Source organism: Bubalus bubalis, chromosome 13 (genome assembly GCF_019923935.1).
Source record: "Bubalus bubalis isolate 160015118507 breed Murrah chromosome 13, NDDB_SH_1, whole genome shotgun sequence".
In the NCBI taxonomy this organism is placed as follows: Eukaryota; Metazoa; Chordata; class Mammalia; order Artiodactyla; family Bovidae; genus Bubalus; species Bubalus bubalis.
This window is the reverse complement of record NC_059169.1, coordinates 2,831,109-2,849,721: the sequence shown is the minus strand read 5'-3', so window position 1 is coordinate 2,849,721 and position 18,613 is coordinate 2,831,109. Positions and strand designations below refer to the sequence as shown.

General features: G+C 44.7%; 1 protein-coding gene and 1 long non-coding RNA gene across 3 annotated transcripts in view; one reads left to right on the top strand and one right to left on the bottom strand.

Moving 5' to 3' along the window:
- MYO16 (myosin XVI) overlaps nucleotides 1-5,870 on the top strand; it is a 517,517-nt gene extending 511,647 nt beyond the window's left edge. For both annotated transcript variants that reach the window (XM_044927086.2, XM_044927087.2), the window contains one exon: nucleotides 4,585-5,870. In XM_044927086.2, the coding sequence (XP_044783021.2) occupies nucleotides 4,585-4,794 (210 nt within the window). In that variant the 3' untranslated portion in view covers nucleotides 4,795-5,870. The remainder of the gene's footprint in view (nucleotides 1-4,584) is intronic.
- A 6,494-nt stretch (nucleotides 5,871-12,364) lies between these two features.
- Nucleotides 12,365-17,710, bottom strand: LOC123328945. The gene is made up of 3 exons (XR_006543968.2): nucleotides 17,579-17,710; nucleotides 13,569-13,682; nucleotides 12,365-13,082 (listed from the first exon to the last, which is right to left on the bottom strand). It is a non-coding gene; the product is annotated as an uncharacterized LOC123328945 (long non-coding RNA).
- Between the last annotated feature and the right edge of the window lie 903 nt (nucleotides 17,711-18,613).

Genomic DNA, 18,613 nt, shown 5'->3' with positions numbered 1-18,613 from the left:
TCGCTCGGTCGTGTCCAACTCTTTGTGACCCCATGGACTGTAGCCCACCAGGCTCCTCTGTCCATGGGATTTCCCAAGCAAGAGTACTGAAGAGGGTTGCCATTTCCTTCTCCAGGGGATCTTCCTGACCCAGGGATCAAACCCTTGTCTCCTGCATTGGCAGGCAGATTCTTTACCACTGAGCCACCAGGGAAGACATTAGAAGACACAAAACAGTTTATAATTCTGGAGTTGGGGGTGGGGGGATTGAGTCTCGATTCATGTCTTAAACGTTTAAATACCTAATCAGCAAGATTTTCTCAAAAATTGGAAGAAAACATTATTTCTAACCCCCTATACCAAACTCTCCAGGTCCTATTCACCAGTGTCTTAGTTAACACTATTTTCTTTTTTTTTTTCCTGTTGAAATTTTAGCTGGGAATTTTAGATTCGCATGCAGTTGTCAGAAAGACTGGAGAGAACCCAGTGTCTCCCAGTGGTGTTTTTTTTTGCCTTTACCTGAAATGCAGTTGACTTACTATACTGCGTTAGTGTCAGGGGTAATTATTTGCTATTTGCATATATTAGGAAAGGATCACCATGTTAAGTCTAGCAACCATCTGTTCCCTGTATAAAGTTATTAGTGTCACTATTTTCTAAGGATTTGTTTCAGTGAAGAAATCTTCTGAAAAACCTGCTGAAACGAAGAGATTTTGTTCAAGGATGAGGATCCCAGCCCACAGGGAAATGGCTTCAGAATGTGATCATTCATGTGTCAGTTTAGAGCCCTGTATGTCACAGTTATGTTATAAATCCAGCGTGTTACTCTTATTTTGAGATCTTATGAATAACAAAGGAGAAGACTATTTTATACTGTTTTCCTTGTTAATCACGCAGTTCTGTCCAATTCTGCATCCCCACGGACTGTAGCCCGCCACCCTCCTCTGTCCATGGGATTCTCCCTGCAAGAACACTGGAGTGGGTTGCCGTTCCCTTCTCCAGGGGATCTTCCTGACCCAAGAATCATACCTGGGTCCTACATTGCAGGCAGAGTCTTTACCGTTTGAGCTGGGCCACAAATTATTTTCATGTAACATTATCTGACTGAGTCCTGAGGATAACCATAAACCAGAAGGTTTAGGGATTTTCTCAAGTCAAGCAGTTATTGGTAGCAATGACACAGTCATAACAGCTCACATTCACAGAGCGCTCATTACATTTTTAGGGCACTGGAGTAGCCCACACCTGTCCTTTTGAGGTGTGATTACTGGAATCCACTTACAGATGAGGAAGCCAACTCACTTGCTCCAGGTTACACAGTCATCAGGCAGCAGATTCAGGATTCCAGTCCAGACGCCTTGGCTGCAGAGTCCTGGTTTGTCAACCATCACATCCCTGCTCATACCCGAGTCCAAATCCCCGTGGATTTGTGACTCCGTTAGAGAAGGACGTTCAGCGTCATAACTGGCGCTTGTCTGCATCGGCCGTGTGAAAATGCCCCCCCCCCCCCAGTCTTTTCTTCCCCTGTTCTACTGATGCCCCTCTCGTTTCTTCAAAATTCAGACTGAAAGTTCCCACCTCTGTGAAGTCTCTCCAGACCTTCCTTCATAGACCCCCTTTTCCCAGGTAAATGGTAAAAACAAAGAAAGGAAAACTTAATAACAAGAGTCAAACTCTTGTTGACTCCTCCGTCTCCACGCCACATGCAGCGTGTTAAGACGCTTACGTGACTGACGTGTCTAGAAGTTTCCTTAAAAACAGGGCGTTGGTCATTTTCATGCAGCCCAGAGGTGGTGCCATGTGGAACGCAGAGGTCACTGGGTGTGGAACCATTCTTACTTCCGCAGCTACAACTCTTACCTTCCGGTTCTGGGAAAGAGAATGATTTTCTGTGCAAACACTATTCTATAAAACATGCCAGATAAGAAAATAAGTAAGGAAGTAGCTGTCTGAAGTGGTGGTGTGGGTTGGAGATATGTCTTTTACAGCAATGAGAAGATATTTAAAGGACACCAATATGCCATCCTTTATCCTCCACATGTCAGGATCAGTGAGGCCTGGGGTGATGCCAGCTGATTCCAAGTTCCCAGAAACATCAACATCCTTAACCCCCAGGGTCACTTCTCCTCCTGGAAAGAAATGGTTCCCTTTCAACACTGAAGCCAAAATTTTACAAAGCCATTGTTGGCTTTGTAATGATAATACGTGTATTATTCTGTATCATTAATGATGTTACTTGTGAAATATCAAATAATGATAAGAGAAGTTGTAAGAGTTTTTGTTACTACCAATAGGGCATGAAATTTAAAGAATGATAAAAGTGATTTAGATGTTTTTACCGTGCTGGATAACATTGCAGATACTTTTTATTCTTCACCTATTGCTTGACCACCATTTAAATAACATTCACAGTTATTAAAAAACATTCATAGTTGCATGTGCTCGCTATTCTAAAATATTAAAGCTCCTTCACTGTGACAAATACAGCCTTTGTGCCTCATAGCCTGATACATTTAATAAATCTAAATAAATCAGGTTCAGGATCATCAGGCAGGGCGCCCCGTCCTCACCTTCTGATCGTCTGTTTCTTGCCTCTCGGGTCATCGTTTTAAAACGCCCTCTGAACTTCACCGTGTTGAGAGTAGTGACCCGTCACTTGTCCTTACACGGAATTTTAACCTTCGTGTAAGATATAACCTGTGAAGATTTGTTGTGTGTGTTTTTTTAAAATGAAGATCAATAATGTTAATATTTTAGTATCCCATTTATGCCATTCTGGCAACTTTCTATACCTATTAGATTTTACTCAATACCTATTAATCTGTGATACAGAATCAAGTTTCATGGGATCTCTCAATAAGAGGGTTTATTCTGAGCATTAGTTGATTATTGCAAACATCAGTCAGATTTTTTGCTTATCAAGGAAGCATAGAAAGCTCTTGGTGGTTGATTCAAAGATGGTGTTCTTCTGTACCCGCCACATTATTCAAGACATCGATATACTCGTTAAGAAAGTGCTTTCTAATGCCTTGTGTGTATAGGTTTCACCTTTTATAATGTGCTTGGGAATTCAGATATTTTTAGTAAACGTTGAGAAGCTTTGAAAGGGTAGAGACCTTTTTTTTTTTCCCGCAGTGAAGCAATGACTCAGGGGATTTAGGACATTTTTTGTCAAAATCCCTCCCCACAAGCCTCATTCAGATCAGCAGCCGCTGCAAGCCACTGTCTGCAGGTCAGGGTGTGCCTGGAGTGACTCAGTCTCCCGGTCTTCCCTGTTAGGAAGGTCTCGGCCAAGGGTCACACCTCGCCCAGCTCGTCTGTATTTGTGGTCATTATGAAAAGCTGCTGAAAAGAGTTTCGCATGGAGATGAGCTATAGAATGGAGGTGTTTTGTGCTCGATAGGAGGAGGGGTGTGTGGTCACACCAGCGTGGAAGCAAGCACAGCACACGCCAGCCAGCAGCAGAGGAGGAGCAGCCCCAGCTGCTGGGTGGGGATTTGGATCCTGTTCTGCTCAACTCCGTTTCATGAGGACTTGGCCTTCATTTATATATATGTTCACCTAGATATATATTCACCTATATGTCCACAAATACGTTCACCTATATATATAATGTTCACCTAGATATATATATAGCTTCTCCTGTATATATGTATTCATATACACACATATATATTTTCTGCATATATATATTGCACCTTACTTTCTTTTAAGTTAATTGAAATTTATTATTTCATATTAATTTGTTAATTACACATTCTATCATTATTCTTTTTGTACATTCACTAGGAAATAAAGCATGAATCTTCATTTATTTCATCATCGTTGTTGTTTTTCTGACTCTTGCGACCCCACAGACTGTAGCCCACCAGGCTCCTCTGTCCATGGGATTCTCCAGGCAACGATACTGGAGTGGGTTGCCATGCCCTCCTCCAGGGGATCTTCCTGACCCAAGGATCAAACCCTCATTACAGGTGGATTCTTTACCACTGAGCCACCAGGGAAACCCTAATTTCATCTTAAATTGCTTTAATTTTGTCTTTTTCCTAATACTGCTAGAACCTCGGAGCCTCTGAGCTCCACGTGGCCCCTCCTGACTTTTGCAGCCATTGTCGGTGCATTGTTCTACGTACAACTTAAAGTCTAACATCCCAACACAGAATTACGTTTACCCATGTATTCAATTCCAGGCTCCTCCCTTCCCTCTTGAATTTCCATTTGTTTTCATCTTGCCTGTTTTGTTAAAGTTCACACAATAGGCAAGACTTGTGATAGCGAAACTTCCTAGTTCTCGTTTGTCCAAAAACATTTTTTATTTCACCTTCAGTTTTGAGGGACATTTGTATTGAGTCTAGAATCCGAGGTTGAATTTCTTTCTGTACTTGAACCTGTGATGCATTGCTTTCTGGCTTCCAGGTTGCTGTTTAGAGGTCAGCTTCTCCGTAGGATGCCACTTCCCAGGGCAGCGGTGCTGGGATGGTCTCGGGGGGCTCTCAAAATCTCTCCCCAGCCAGCGGAGCCCCGGCGTGTGACGCTGACCCTGCCCTCCGTCTCACTCTTGCGCGGTGTCTGATGCTCCTCTTTCTTCCTGCGTTCCTCCCCCAGGTTATCCACCAGCTGAGGCTGTCGGAGAACGAGAGCGTGGCCCTGCGGGAGCTCCTGGACTGGAGACGGAGACTCTGCGAGGAGCGGGGGGACTGGCCCCGGATCCTGCCCCCCGGGGAGCCCCGGGCGCCTCCCCCACCTCCGTGCAGGAAGCCCGAGGGGGCCCCCTGCCGCAGGCTGCCCCCTGAGTTCTGGGACTCCACCCTGTGACGGCCCGCTGGAGACTCGCGGGGTGGCCGCCCGAGGGTGCCAAGCTCACGGACAGAGGCTGCCCCGACACACGCCGGGGGCTCTCTGCACAGCCACACAAAAGCACAGACAGCCGGGTCAAATGCTCGCGGTTCCCTGTGTGTGTGCGCGCTCTCTCGCCCGTTCTATGGGGATACACTCCGGCCTCCAGACTCCGTGGTCCCCGGGCCGTGCTACCCCGAGGTGGTGAGGGAAAGGCCAGGCCCAGCATGGACCACAGGGGAGGCTGGTGCAGAGGGCGCCCCCGCACCGCACACCTGTGTTCATACGGTCCCGCCGCGTGTTTCTTGTCCCCCAGTCATTTGCCTCTCATGCACTCTCCAGGACATAGGCTTTATTTCTCTGTAGGTGTTTGTGTTTTATGGGAATTACAATCCTGATAATGATTTACATGTTTGTTACTGTATTTTATAATTTTATGCCATGAGTGGTGCTCCCTTTCTTCAAAATACAGATTTTAAAAAATCATTTCTAGAACTTTTTTTCCTACTTTTTTTTTTTTTTTTGATGTAAAGTACCTGAAATTCCTGGGATCTTGTCATTGTTTGAGCTTCGCCGTGGCAAGCTCTGTCGACTTACAGCTCGAGTCCGATGTCTTCTGTTTCATTCATTGATCGGGAGACGGTTCCTTCCCTTGCCCTGTGTTCCGGGCACATGGATGGTGAGCCTTTTATTGAAATCTCATCCTCTGACTTCAGTAGGGATTACAGGAAATGATGCACCCTCCTTTAATGAGTGCGGCTTCAGAATCGTGGCTGAGGGGGTATGCAGGGGACACAGCCGTTCAAAGGTCTCCACGGTACCGGCAAGTGGGCTGAGATGGCTGGTCTGAGCAGTGATGCGGCGCAAGACTCTGGTCCTCTCCGAGCTCCGCTGCCCGCTCACCCCTGCTAGACCCCGCCCCTGTGGTGATGCGCCCGCCTTGCTCCTCCGTGCGCTTCTGCTGGGCTGGGACTGGCGTGTCTTGCACCTTGGAACTTTTTATTCATACCAGCCTTTGCCAAGTTATTGTGCCAATAAAAGGGTGCAACTCTGTTCTCCCGCGGTGTGGTGAATGTGCTGTCGTCGTTTTCCACGGTTGCTTTTGCTTCCTGATCTGCGGGGGCAAGGAGACCTCCCTTCCTGCATTCTTCTCACAGCATCTTGCAAACTTCAGAATCAATGGATTTTTGGTTTGTTTGTGTTACAGGTTTTTTGATGTGGACAGTTTTAAAAGTCTTCATTGAATTTCTTGCAATACTGTTTCTGTTTTATGTTTGTTTTTCTGGGTGGGGGGAGGGGCGTGGTGTTGCCCCTAGGGCATGTGGAATGTTAACTCCCCAACCCGGGATCAAATCAGCACCCCCTGTGTGGGAAGGTCAAGTCTTAACCACTGGACCACCAGGGAAGTGCCCTGGTTTAAGAGATTTTTATGGTTATTCATATAAAACTACTATATAGACATACTTCAGTTGTAGGCATAGTATGTTGATTATATGGGAGTAATAATAGGCAAGTACATGAGGAGAGGCCTTCCCTTGAAAGACAGTGCGTGTCCTCACAGATTGCACACTGAGTGGAGGAGACCACGCAGAGAAGCTCCTGGGTGGGGCAGGAGACAGAGGAAGGGAGCTGGGGGGCTGAGCGTTTCCTGGGTTTCCTGGGAAGAAATGCCGAGGCGAGGCGTGCATGTCCAGAACTGATGGGTTCGGAGGATTTCGGGGACTTCTGGTGCTGAGGCTGCCCGTGGTTGTCGCCTGCTGGCCCCAAGCAGGGGCACAATGCTCTGGAGTCAGGGGATGGGAAAGGGGTTGGAGAAGGGGGGGTGTCTGGGGTGGTCGTGGTTGTTCTCTGTCCCTGGGACTTAGGTGCCCCCGGGAGAGGCCGTTCCTCCAGCCTCGGCCAGGCGGGGATGCGGAAGCATCAGAACGCAGAAAATTAAAGGCGGATTTGAGACATGGGTAAGACGCACCAGGACCGATGACATCCAACAATCTCAGGGGGGTGTCACCCAGCCCAACCCCCTGACAGCTGCCTTCCGAACCTCGGCCCCTGACAACAGAGACCCCACTGTCCTTGATACACAGGCTTCCCCGGCCACACCTTCACACCGAAGGCACTCTGTGGCCCTGGTCAGATGAAAGGGGTGAACTGGATCTCTGCCCCTAACACACTGTGTTTTTATTTAGACCAGAGGGAAGAGTGAACAGTTCGGGCATTCGACCTGTGAGAACTTGTTTCAAATGTGCATAGAGCCCTAGCTGTGACTGTTTCAGTGGCTTTGCACCCGGTATTCCAATCTTGATACTGACCTGTGCCTTCTTGATAATTCTCATCATCTAAGTATTGACCCTGAATTGAAGCTCAGAGCTTTAATTGAGCTCAGAATATAAACCCTCATCTTCACGGTTCCAAACCCCGGGCCATTTGAACGTGATATACTGAAACGCTATACTTACTGTGTGGAAGTCTGTCTCAAGAAACTTGATTAAATGGTCTTTTGGAGGTTGCACTGTTGCTACAGCTCTGGTGAAGACCTGTGATGGGAACTGTGCATGAAGCTAGCCTCCCAGGAGCGGGTGGATCCAGACGACACACTGTTCTATCAATCGTCACGGTTAGGGGCTCGTGTAATTACAATCTGATCCTGACCATCACCTTCTCAGGGTACCTCGAGTGATGCAATAATAAATATTTAATATCTAGTAATCCTTTTGCACTGAAGAGTTGATGCTTTTGAACTGTGGTGTTGGAGAAGACTCTTGAGAGTCCCTTGGACTGCAAGGAGATCCAACCAGTCCATCCTAAAGAAGATCAGTCCTGGGTGTTCATTGGAAGGACTGATGCTGAAGCTGAAACTCCAGTACTTTGGCCACCTGATGCGAAGAGCTGACTCGTTTGAAAAGTCCCTGATACTGGGAAAGAATGAGGGCAGGAGGAGAAGGGGAGGACAGAGGATGAGATGGTTGGATGCTATCACCAACTCAATGGGCGTGAGTTTGGGTAAACTCCAGGAGTTGGTGATGGACAGGGAGGCCTGGATTGCTGCAGTTCATGGGGTCACAAAGAGTCGGACACGACTGAGCGACTGAACTGAACTGAACTGAATCCTTTTGTCTCATCTAAGGTCATTCATCTTCTACAGCTAAAGGCCAAACCCCTTGAAGATTCTCTAAAACAGTCTCCTGACTCAGTCAGTACTAGTCTTCTCCACACAGTGGAGAGATTTCAGTGTTCATCACTACCCTGCACCCAGTGGATTGTCCTGCTCCACTTACATGATGGAAAAATCAGCCAAGACGCAAAGCATTCATAGCCACGATAGTATTATTAATAACAAAATTAATAGTTGTAATAATATGAGATAAAGTCCAAGTCTGAGGGGGTATTAAATGTAGTCTCAAACTGGTTCTCTAGCAATTACAGCGTTGTCAGGATAATAAACAGGGGTGCTATTCTGGGTAATAAAGCACAGAATGTTATTCCACATAAGCAAGATTTCAACAAATATGTATGTTTGCAGTATATTTAATGATGGTATTTTAATTGCTATCAGACCATAAGGTATGAATTATGATATATGATCAGGCTTGAGACCTTATGTTTAGCAATATAATTGGTATGAATTATTACCCTGTGTTCAAACACTGCCCAGCCTCATTGCTTTAAAGAAATGCTTTATGAGGGGGCTCTAAAAGCTAGTATCAAAATGTTCATAGTGGGTTAAAATGATTTAAAATGTATTTTCTACAGTGGAAAAATATATCATTAGTATTCTTAAATAGTGGTATGTAATTTAGTAGAATTATGCTACCCAATAAAAGCAACAGCCAATTAAAATCTTAGATGTGTAAATGAACCTCACATAAGAACATTACAGACTTGGACAAAACGTATATTATGAATTCCACAGTCCAGAAGTTTGGATACATTTCTGGGAAAATTCTATTCCTGCCCATTTTTAGCCAGACATCAAACTCAACTCCAATCATGAGAAAGAGCACTAGGTTATTACAACATTTGGGACTTCCCTGGCAGTCCAGTGACTAAAACTCTGGGCTCCCAGTGCAAGAGCCACAGGTTCAGGTCCTGCTTGTGGAACTAAGATCCCACAAGTTGTACCACAGTCCCACACTCCAGAGTGGGACACATTTCACCGCTAAGGTGAAAGCCCCTCAGTCGTGTCTGACTCTGCAGACCCGTGGACTGTAGCCCGCCAGGCTCCTTTGTCCATGGGGATTCTCCAGGCAAGAATACTGGAGTGGGTATTCCAGGGGAAGATCCCCTGGAGGAGATCTTCCGAACCCAGGGATTGAACCTAGGTCTTCTGCATTGCAGGCAGATTTTTAGCCATCTGAGCCACCATGGAAGCCCTTTGTTTCAACTTTTACATGTATGCCTTTAGTTAGAAGTTTAAAAGTTTGATTTTTATTTTGATTCTCATTGGGAAATTTGCAACAAAAGTCATTCAAAGGTTGGAAAAAAAGTGTTCCAAGTAAAAGTTTGATGTAATTTTATTACATTTTTCAAAGCTGTACATAAAAATCCAGGTAATAGGGATTAAAGCCATTATATTTCTATTTATTGTGCAATGGTAGGTACTCCACAATGTTCATGGTTTCCCAAAACATTAGCATTGCTTCCAAAAAACTGAAAATATATTCTTCACCCCTATTGTACTTCCTTTACATCTTATTCATAAGCAGTGACTTTATCAAACAAATCCTACAATGTTCTAAGAACCCTGTGAGTTACAAAGTTACCCACCTAGCAAGGGGTTGGAACATGCTGAGTTACAGCCTGGAAGAATTACCTTTGTGGTCTTTCTCTTTACCTAAGGACCACAGACCCCTGGGATGTTCCATTATTGTGGTTTCAGTAAGTTTCTCAGAAACCCAGAGGATGCTTTGTAAAACTGTAAAGATGACACTTTGAAAGGATAAGTCTTAATAGATTGCCTACAATACGTTTCCATCACCTGTTCTAATTTCTCAGATGACTTTTCAGTTTTTTTTTAATCTATTTATACCTCAAATAGCAATTTTGTATGATCTGACAGCACAATAGCATCTGAATTTTATGTTGTTTCCTGGATCGTTACAATGGCGGAAGAAAATCTTGATGTCTTCTCATAAGAAAATATCAAAGGTAGATAAACCTATGCATTTATTTCAATTGTTGTTTTATAATAGGAATGCATCCGATGTGTCTTCTCTCTCCTTTGAATTAATCATCGACAGACATCCAGGCCTGTCTGCTTGCTTGCGTTTTCCTAGAGCCCTGGGGAGCGGATTTGCTTCAAAAGAAGGCTCCAGAGCTGGCCCGGATGACATTCTCCTGATGTCCCCACTTAGTTTATAAAGAAAATGAAAAAGAATGAAACTATTGATAAATTCCAAGGGGAAAGATCAAAGCACTAAAGAAAAATGGAATAATACCAAATTCAACTGAAGGTTTTGATCTTTGAAGATTCCTGCAAACAAAGAGAAAGAGGTCCCTGATCTAAAACAATGAGTGGAAAAGTGTGTAAACTCTGTCACATCACGTGAGGTTCTTCTCATTGAACCTGTCTTGGGGGCTCTATTAAGCTACATTCCATCAAACGAGGTCTCGTATGATAATCAGGAGAGCTGGTCCACCCAGCAGAGGCCCTACTGGGGTTCACCGACATAATTGTTGACTAACATAAGCAACCTTAATAATAACAAATGGAGCATTTTTGGAATACTTTTGTATATAAACAGACTGTATATACATTTCTGTTGTAGGGGAAAGGATTCTTCAGAAAAATTCTGCGTTTGGAGAACTGTTGTGATTCCCTTAGGCCTTGGAGCTGTTTTAAGAAGATAACGTTCCATATTTTCAAAAGCAAGATAACTTCCCAAGGAGAAGAGAAGAGACGCGGCTGGAAATCCACATGGCCGTGATCTCAGCTCCTGAAGGTTGTCAAGGGCAGGGACGGAGGGAATTTGAGGTGACGCTGCCTCGTTGCTGGGCACTGGAAATGCCTAACTTCCAGCCCCAGGTGAAAGGCAGACCCTCCAGAGCCAGAATGCTTGATGCCCAGACGCCCAAATGCCACAAGGTTGCTTGCTCACAATGACTCTAAGAAAAGACTCATTAAAGATCCGAGGTGCTACATCCCTGAATTTTGCTCCTGGCGGTAGGTGTTTGGCCCAGCAAGGAGTTGTCTTATTTGAGTCTGCAGCCCTACATATGTTTTTGGCTCACGCTGGCTATGTCAGGGGTCCCCAACCCCCAGGACCTAATGCCTGATGACCTGAGGTGGAGCTGGTGTGATAATAGCAGAAATAAAGTGCACATTCAGCGTACTGCGCTGGAGTCATCCTGAAAGCGCCCCTTTGCCACCCCCAGTCCATGGAAAAGCTGGCATCCCTGAAACCAGCCCAGAAAGGGCCGAGACCCCTGGAACAGATGAAAAATCACCTACCGGCTTCGCATGCGGAACCTGTTTCTTAGAAACAAATGGCAGCCCACTACAATATGCCTGCCTGGAGAATCCCATGGACAGAGGAGCCTGGCGGGCTACAGTCCACAGGGTCACAAAGAGTCAGACTCGACTGAGCGACTCCCCAGCACCCCTCCCTGTGGTGTCTCAATGACCGTCATCCTAGTGTTGACTGGACACTGAGGAAGAGGAGTCGCAATTCAATCCCCTCTAACAAATACATCCTTAAAGTATGTAAATACACAATGAACTCGAATGCTCCCAAAGCCTTCCTTATTCAGAAGGACCTCTCCCCCATGACTCAGCTGTAAGGTTTTGCTATTAATTGCATTGTACCTGCCCCCACTTAAGGATTTCTCCATTTTTAATCATTCTGGAGCTTAAGAACTCATGACTCACACATTTCAAATCATCCTCTACCCTCACTTGGCAGAATGATGTCACCTCAAATTTTCCTCTGGGTAAAACAGGGGGCTGAGAGTTGCCCTCTGCATTAGACACAGAAACCCATGTCTCCATACCTCTGTTCTCATAGGAAGCACCTCTTTCCTCATTCCAAACATCTCCCTAGGCAAAAGTGTCCACTAAAACTCGTAATTTCTATGCATGTACTTTTCAGTCTGGCTTCAGAGAGGGTCAGTAATGAAAAAAACAGTCAAAAAATTTTTTTGCATGAGTGTTTCTAATAATCATTGTTTCCTTTCACTGATTTTGGGGACTGTGATACTTGTACAGGGGGCTTCCCGCATGTCTCAGTGTAAAGAATCTGCCTGACAATGCCAGAGACGCAGGAGACTTGGGTTCAATCTCTGGGTCAGGAAGATCCCCTGGAGGAGGAAATGGCAACCCACTTCAGGGTTCTTGCCGGGAGAATCCCATGGACAGAGGAGTCTGGTGGGCTACAGTCCATGGGGTCACAGTCGGACACGACGGAATCAACTTAGCACACACACATACACGTGATAAATCTGAGTATCTTTTCTACATCTGAGTATCTTTTCTGTATAATTTTGACACATTTAAGTGTTTTACTTATTAAAAAGTAAAATTTAATCAAAATAATAAAAAGTAAATATTGAAATTAAGTGTAGTTGCAAATTAACCAAGATGCATATCAAAGTAATGTATCTGCTTAGTCTCTCAGTCGTTCCTGACTCTGCGGGACCCCCATGGACTGTAGCCCACCAGGCTCCTCTGTCTGTGGAATTTTCCAGGCAAGAGTACTGGAGTGTGTTGCCACTTCCTCCTCCAATCAAAATAACAGCGTAATCATATATTAAAGAAATTAATTCAGCTAACTTTTGAATGAGTACTTTGTACATCTTTACTAGATGTACAAAGAGATGAAAAGAATTCCAAAGAGAACTTGAATTTTACTTAATAACTCTGCTGATAATTTGGTATCATAAAAATAATTCTGAACCTATTTGGCTTTGTGATAGAATCACCCAAATGAGTTGACATGTTAATAAGAGCCATAGAGAAACATGAGGAAGAATTCTGTGGTTTAAGATTTGGTTTTGTTTTCAGAATAAAACAGAAAAAAAACAACAACAACAACCAAGCTCTGTCCACTGAAAGCACCTTAACAAACCCTATGAGCAGTGAATCCACGGAGCACGCAGACCTAGGTTTCTAACGGGTCAATGTCGCCTCCGAGTCAGTGAGCCTGGGTGGTCTGGGCTGACAGGAACGCAAGGAAGTCCTCGCAGCAACACAACACGGGAGCTGGCTTCAGAGGGGATCCCGTGGACCAACTCTGAGGCTCTTCTGTTGCAGTTATAGGAGGAATGATACAGACCTTTATATTTTAAACATATAGAAGAAAAAATTTAAACCTAAAAAAAGAAAACTTAACTCGATTAATCACAAGAGGCAGGACCTGACACATCAATAAACAAGCCCAAGGCTTTGCCCATTAAAAGCCTAAATTAAAAATATCAGAAGTCATAGCAAATATAGACCGATTATCTTCACTTAACGGAAAGATGGTGACATTCAAAATGTATTTTTCTAAAAAATCAAAGTGCATTTTAAAAAAGGAGAGAGAGAACAAAATTAAAGAAAGAAAGGAAGATGAGGAACCCAGTAGCTGAAACAGAATCCGCTGTCAGATACATCGCCTTCTGTGAAAAATCCCTTCAGGTCTCGTGACCCCGGATCTGGTCGACGACAGAAGCGGGGTCACGTGGACGTCTTCCGTGTGCAGGTGGCGTGAGCGTGAAATGGGGAGACACGCGTGACGGCAGTTTGTCGACTGTGCAAGCATCAGCTGCCGTGGTTTTACCTGGAATCACTGCTTTGGGCTTAAACTGCTCCGTCTCTTCACTCTCTGTTGCTGTCTCTGGGGTCTCACAGAGTCGGACACGACTGAAGCGACTTAGCAGCAGCAGCAGCAGCCCTTGGAACGGGAAAAATACTGAACTTTAGCCTTTCCTAAGTGATCTCAGACAGCCCTGAGGCGAAGAAAGAAAAAGAATAAATATGGGTCCTATTTGTTATTCTGTTTTGCCCTGGGAAAGATAAAAATTAATAGGCCAGCCCCTGCTATGTGCCAAGCGAAGGGGTCTGATGTTGCTCCTTCATAAGGAGCTCTGGGCTGGAACTCTAGGGTCCAGGCTCTAAGTCCTGGTTAGTAGGTAGCCTGTCTTTGTATGTGTGTTGCAGAGCAGAGAGGCAAAAGGATGTATGTGTTGTTGTTTAGTCCCTCAGTCATATCTGACTCTTTTGCGACCCCAAGGACTGTAGCCCTCCTCTGTCCATGGGATTCTCCAGGCAAAAATACTGGAGGAGGCTGCCATTTCCTTCTCCAGGGGGTCTTCCCAACCCAGGGATCAAACCGACGTCTCCTGCGTTGGCAGGCAGATTCTCTTCCACTGAGCCACCACGGAAGCCCAACCTGAGAGGATGCACAGTAAGTCACTACATGATCATTCTAAAATGTTACGATTCTCATCATAATCAGATAATCGACATTTTGGCAGAAAAAATAACCACAGTAGAATAGCTAAAGGATTTTTTTTGTTCCAACCGAAAAATATAAAAGCCACGGTCAACCCCAAAGGAGGAGGTGGCCTGAAACCCATCAGAGGCACACAGTTGGTTTTAAGAATATATACATGTTAAAATAAATAAAGCAGAAAAGTGAATTCAAGGATTCACTGTGCTGGGAACATGAGCCCATTGTCTTCAAAGAAGGCTGTGACCTTTATTCCCAAGATGTGGTGTTTCTTTCTGGATGATGAAATAGAGATGATTTGGAACTGGAAATAAAGCCCCCCTCCTTAATGAGTTGACAGTGTTAGACCTTGCCTCCGGCAAGCCCAAGGAAGAAGATGAAGAAACACAAGGAATTCAGAGTGCCAGGGTTTATCAAAGTCAAACAGGATCTTTTTCAAAACTGCAAGGAAGGTTTAAAAGATGATTTCATAGAAAAGAACATCCAACCCGACCAAGTAGGGGTATTACCAAGAGGAGCTCCTGAAATGCACACGTCTTCAGGGTACAGCCACACTGGTGGGTCCTTTGAAATCTAAAGCTGTGGCAAGAACTGTAAAGTGGGAATTTAAAGAATTCCTGTGTGAGCCTCCACAAAATCTAGAAGGATTCTAGATCAAAGCAACAGGAAAGACCCCTAAACTGCTGTCTCGGTGCACATTTTAAATACATGTGTGTGCTCACTCACTCAGTCATGTCTGACCCTTTGCGACCCCATGGACTGTAGCCCACCAGGCTCCTCTGTCCATGGGATTCTCCAGGCAAGAATGATGGAGTGGGTTGCCATTTCCTTCTCCAGGGGATCTTCCTGATGCAGGGATGAAACCTGAGCTCCCTGGGTCTCCTGCACTGGCAGGTGGATTCTTTACCACTGAGCCACTTGGGAAGCCCTTTAACTACTTAGATAGCTATTAAAACTGAAATTGAACTAGGCAGACAGCATAACTTTTTTTTTTTTTCCAAGTAAAACCATTATGTGTTTGCTCGGTCTGTAGTCGTCTTTCCCTCGAATATACTAGGGGTGGGGAGAAGAGACAACAGCAGAATGAATGGCTTTCTAAACCATCATTCCAAAGAGAGCATCTTAGGCCCTTGAAACAATCAAACAACCCATATTCTTGAGAATTTACCATGTGGTGAGTCTACAGTGGTCCCTTGGTTTACAAAAACTGAAAATTCCAGAGCTCCAGGTCCTGAGTATATAACAATCTCTACCCTTGAGTAATAGTAGCAGCCGTAAGACTTAAAGCATGCAAATCTAGCCACTGTGAGAAGAGGTAGCTTGCGGACAATAATAAATTAATTCTGAGACATGGAGTTATATGCCACCCCAAAATCCCATCTTGCCACATGGCACCCCCAAACCCAGATTGTTTTACACCTGGACAAATTCTTAGATGTTAGATAACAAAGGTAATATCTCTTTGAACAGACAAAGAAATGCACTAAAATTAATGCTGTAGAGGCTTCCCAGGTGGCGCAGTGGTAAAGAATCTGCCTGCCAGTGCAGGAGACGCGGGAGACCAGAGTTCCATCCGTGTGTCAGTCCCTGGAGAAGGAAATGACAATCCATTCTAATATTCTTGCCTGGGAAATCCCACGGACAGGGCAGGCTGGCAGGTTACAACCCAGGGGGTCACAGAGAATCAGACATGACTGAGCAAGCACACAACGCAAATGTTGTGTAACAGGAGCTAACGTCGTGTTGGACGTCAGTTATGCTTCAAAAACAAAAAAGCAACGTAGAAAGAGAGGTCAGATTTGTGTTTACAGAGGTAGGGAGAGGGAGGAGGAACTGGATGAAGGTGGTCAAAAGGCACGAACGTCCACTTAGAAGATAAACAAATACTAGGAAGGGAATCCTCAACACAATGCATGTAATTAGCCCTGCTCTGTCATCCATGAAGATTATTAAGGGAGTAAAGCCTAAGAGTTCTTCTCTTACGCAAAAAATACTGTTTTTCTTTTTTTTTTTCATCTTGGATCAATATGAGGATGGTGGGTGTTCACTAAACTTATGAATGTACATTTCATGATGTCCGTAAGGTAATTCATCATGTCATACACCTTCAGCAGTGCTGGGGAGCTCCCTGGTGGCCTAGAGGTTAGGATTCGGAGCTCTCACTGCTACGGCCCCAGGTTCAATCCCTGGTCAGAAAACTGAGATCCCACAAGAAGCATTGCCAAAAAGAAAAAGAAAAATATTGAACAGTGCTGGAGACTTGGGTTTGATCTCTCTGTGAGGAACATCCCCTGGAGAAGGAAATGGCACCCTACCCCAGTATTCTTGCCTGAGAAATCCTATGGACCGAGAAGCCTGATGGGCTATAGTCCATGGGGTCCCAAAGAGTTGGACATGACTGACTGACTGAGTACACACGTCTGTCAATTATATCTCAATAGAACTGAAAGGAGATTCTTTTCCCCATATTGGCTATTACAGAATATTGAGTAGAGTTCCCTAAGCTATAGGGTCCTTGTTGATTATCTATTCCATACACAGTGCTGTGCAAACATCAATCCCAATCTCCTGGTTTGTCCCCAGAGAGTCTGAAATAATGGATATATGTATATGCATAGCTGAACCCCTTTGCCATGTTCCTGAAACCAGTACGATATTGTAAATCAACCATACACCAATACAAATAAAAATGAAGTTAAAATAAGCCACAGCCCTATTTTAGAAACAACTGGAATAAAAAGAACAAATAATGAAGGAATTATTTTATCCATCCCAGGTTATTTTCTTGTAAAGGTTGCCTTCTGTGGTTTCATTCATTCCTTCGTTTTGGCTTTTGCCCAGGACCTGGCTTTGGTATGAGGGGCTGAGTGCGGAGTGGGAGACCCCACTGCCCTTTCTGAGTTGATCCCAACCTCAACGGGAACACAAACGCTCTCTTTCTCACCAAAGGGAAATCTGAGGCCAGAATTTCCCGGGACAGGCATTTCACCCCAAAGATTCGGGGGAGAGAGGTTCAGATTTATTCTCTTTGGTGGATCAAGAAGACAGCCCCAGGGAAAGCAGACGCCCCCTTGCCCAATCCGGGTGCGTTATTTTGAAACAGTCGAGGGTCACCCCCAAACTGTTTCCATGAGGTCACTTCTTGTTCGTCGTCCACGGAGATGTTTGCCCACAAGCGGAAGTAAAAGCATAAAGGACAGAAGTCCTCAAAAGGAGAAAAGAAAGCCCGGGAGAGCCAGCCACATAGTTTCCATGTCACAGTCCCCACAGCTCACATTCTGTTCCCGCCGATGAGGAAACAGTCTAATGTACAGTCCTGTCCCCACAGCTATTAATACCTTGGAAGGCGTCCAGACCCACACGGGTACCAGGGAATCGTCTGTCCTCAGCAATTGCAGCAGCGTCTACATGTTTTCCTTCTGAGCCCAAGCCTCCATGCCTCCTGCCTGCCTGCCACGTGTGAACCGTCTAATTTTCCAGTCACACATAAGCCTTGATTACTGGTGATAAGGACCGAATATTTTTTTTTTTTAACGAGGCTTAAAAAACCACAAAGAACTCGGAGTTCCAAAACACGCCATTAGCACTTTCCAGTCCTATTTTAGAAAAGCAACAGGAAAAATGTAAAATGCAGTGAGTTGGGAAGGTTTTTCATCAAAGTAGCGTTGTAATTTTAAGTGGGAGTTTTGTATTGAAACCCCCTGATGGTAAGCGTGATTAAGAGAAGCTTGGCTTCACTGTTTACAGCAAATCTTGATTAAATACAACCAAGCAAATGAAACCAAAAAAAAATTTTTTTTAAGTTCCTTCCAGAATGTTCTGCGGTCCTTATTACCCAGAAGAATTATCTTGGAGGAAAAAAAAAGGAAGGCTCTGAGGACCTGACCATCTGCCTTGGGTCCTCTTCCTCATATTTGCTTCAGTCCTTGGCCCATCTGTATAGTTTGGCTTCTCTGGTTTGTCTTTTGAGTTTCAGTTTTTCAAAAAGCAGATACCACGCCAGCTTATTTTATGTTCACATCTCTCACTGGGGGCTTTATTAAATGCTAAGGAATAATAAGGCTTACAATTACATTTTGACTCCCTGGTTTTTTTTTGTTTTTTTTTTTTTCCCTGAAGAAAGGCTGAACATCATGTGTCTTTATTTTCCTCTGAGCCTTAGGTACTTGGAGGCCCAGGGCATTCAAAACGGGACCACTTGGGAGGGGGTGGGGACTATATACCTGACCTCCACAACCCATACCCCTGTCTCCTCCTGCTCCTGATTCTATAAAAGTAGTAGGCACAGAGCAAGTATTATGTCACCAACATCAGAAAGGCAAGAAGAATTCATCTGTCAAAAGAAAATCTGTCCTGACTGCAGAATGGTCACA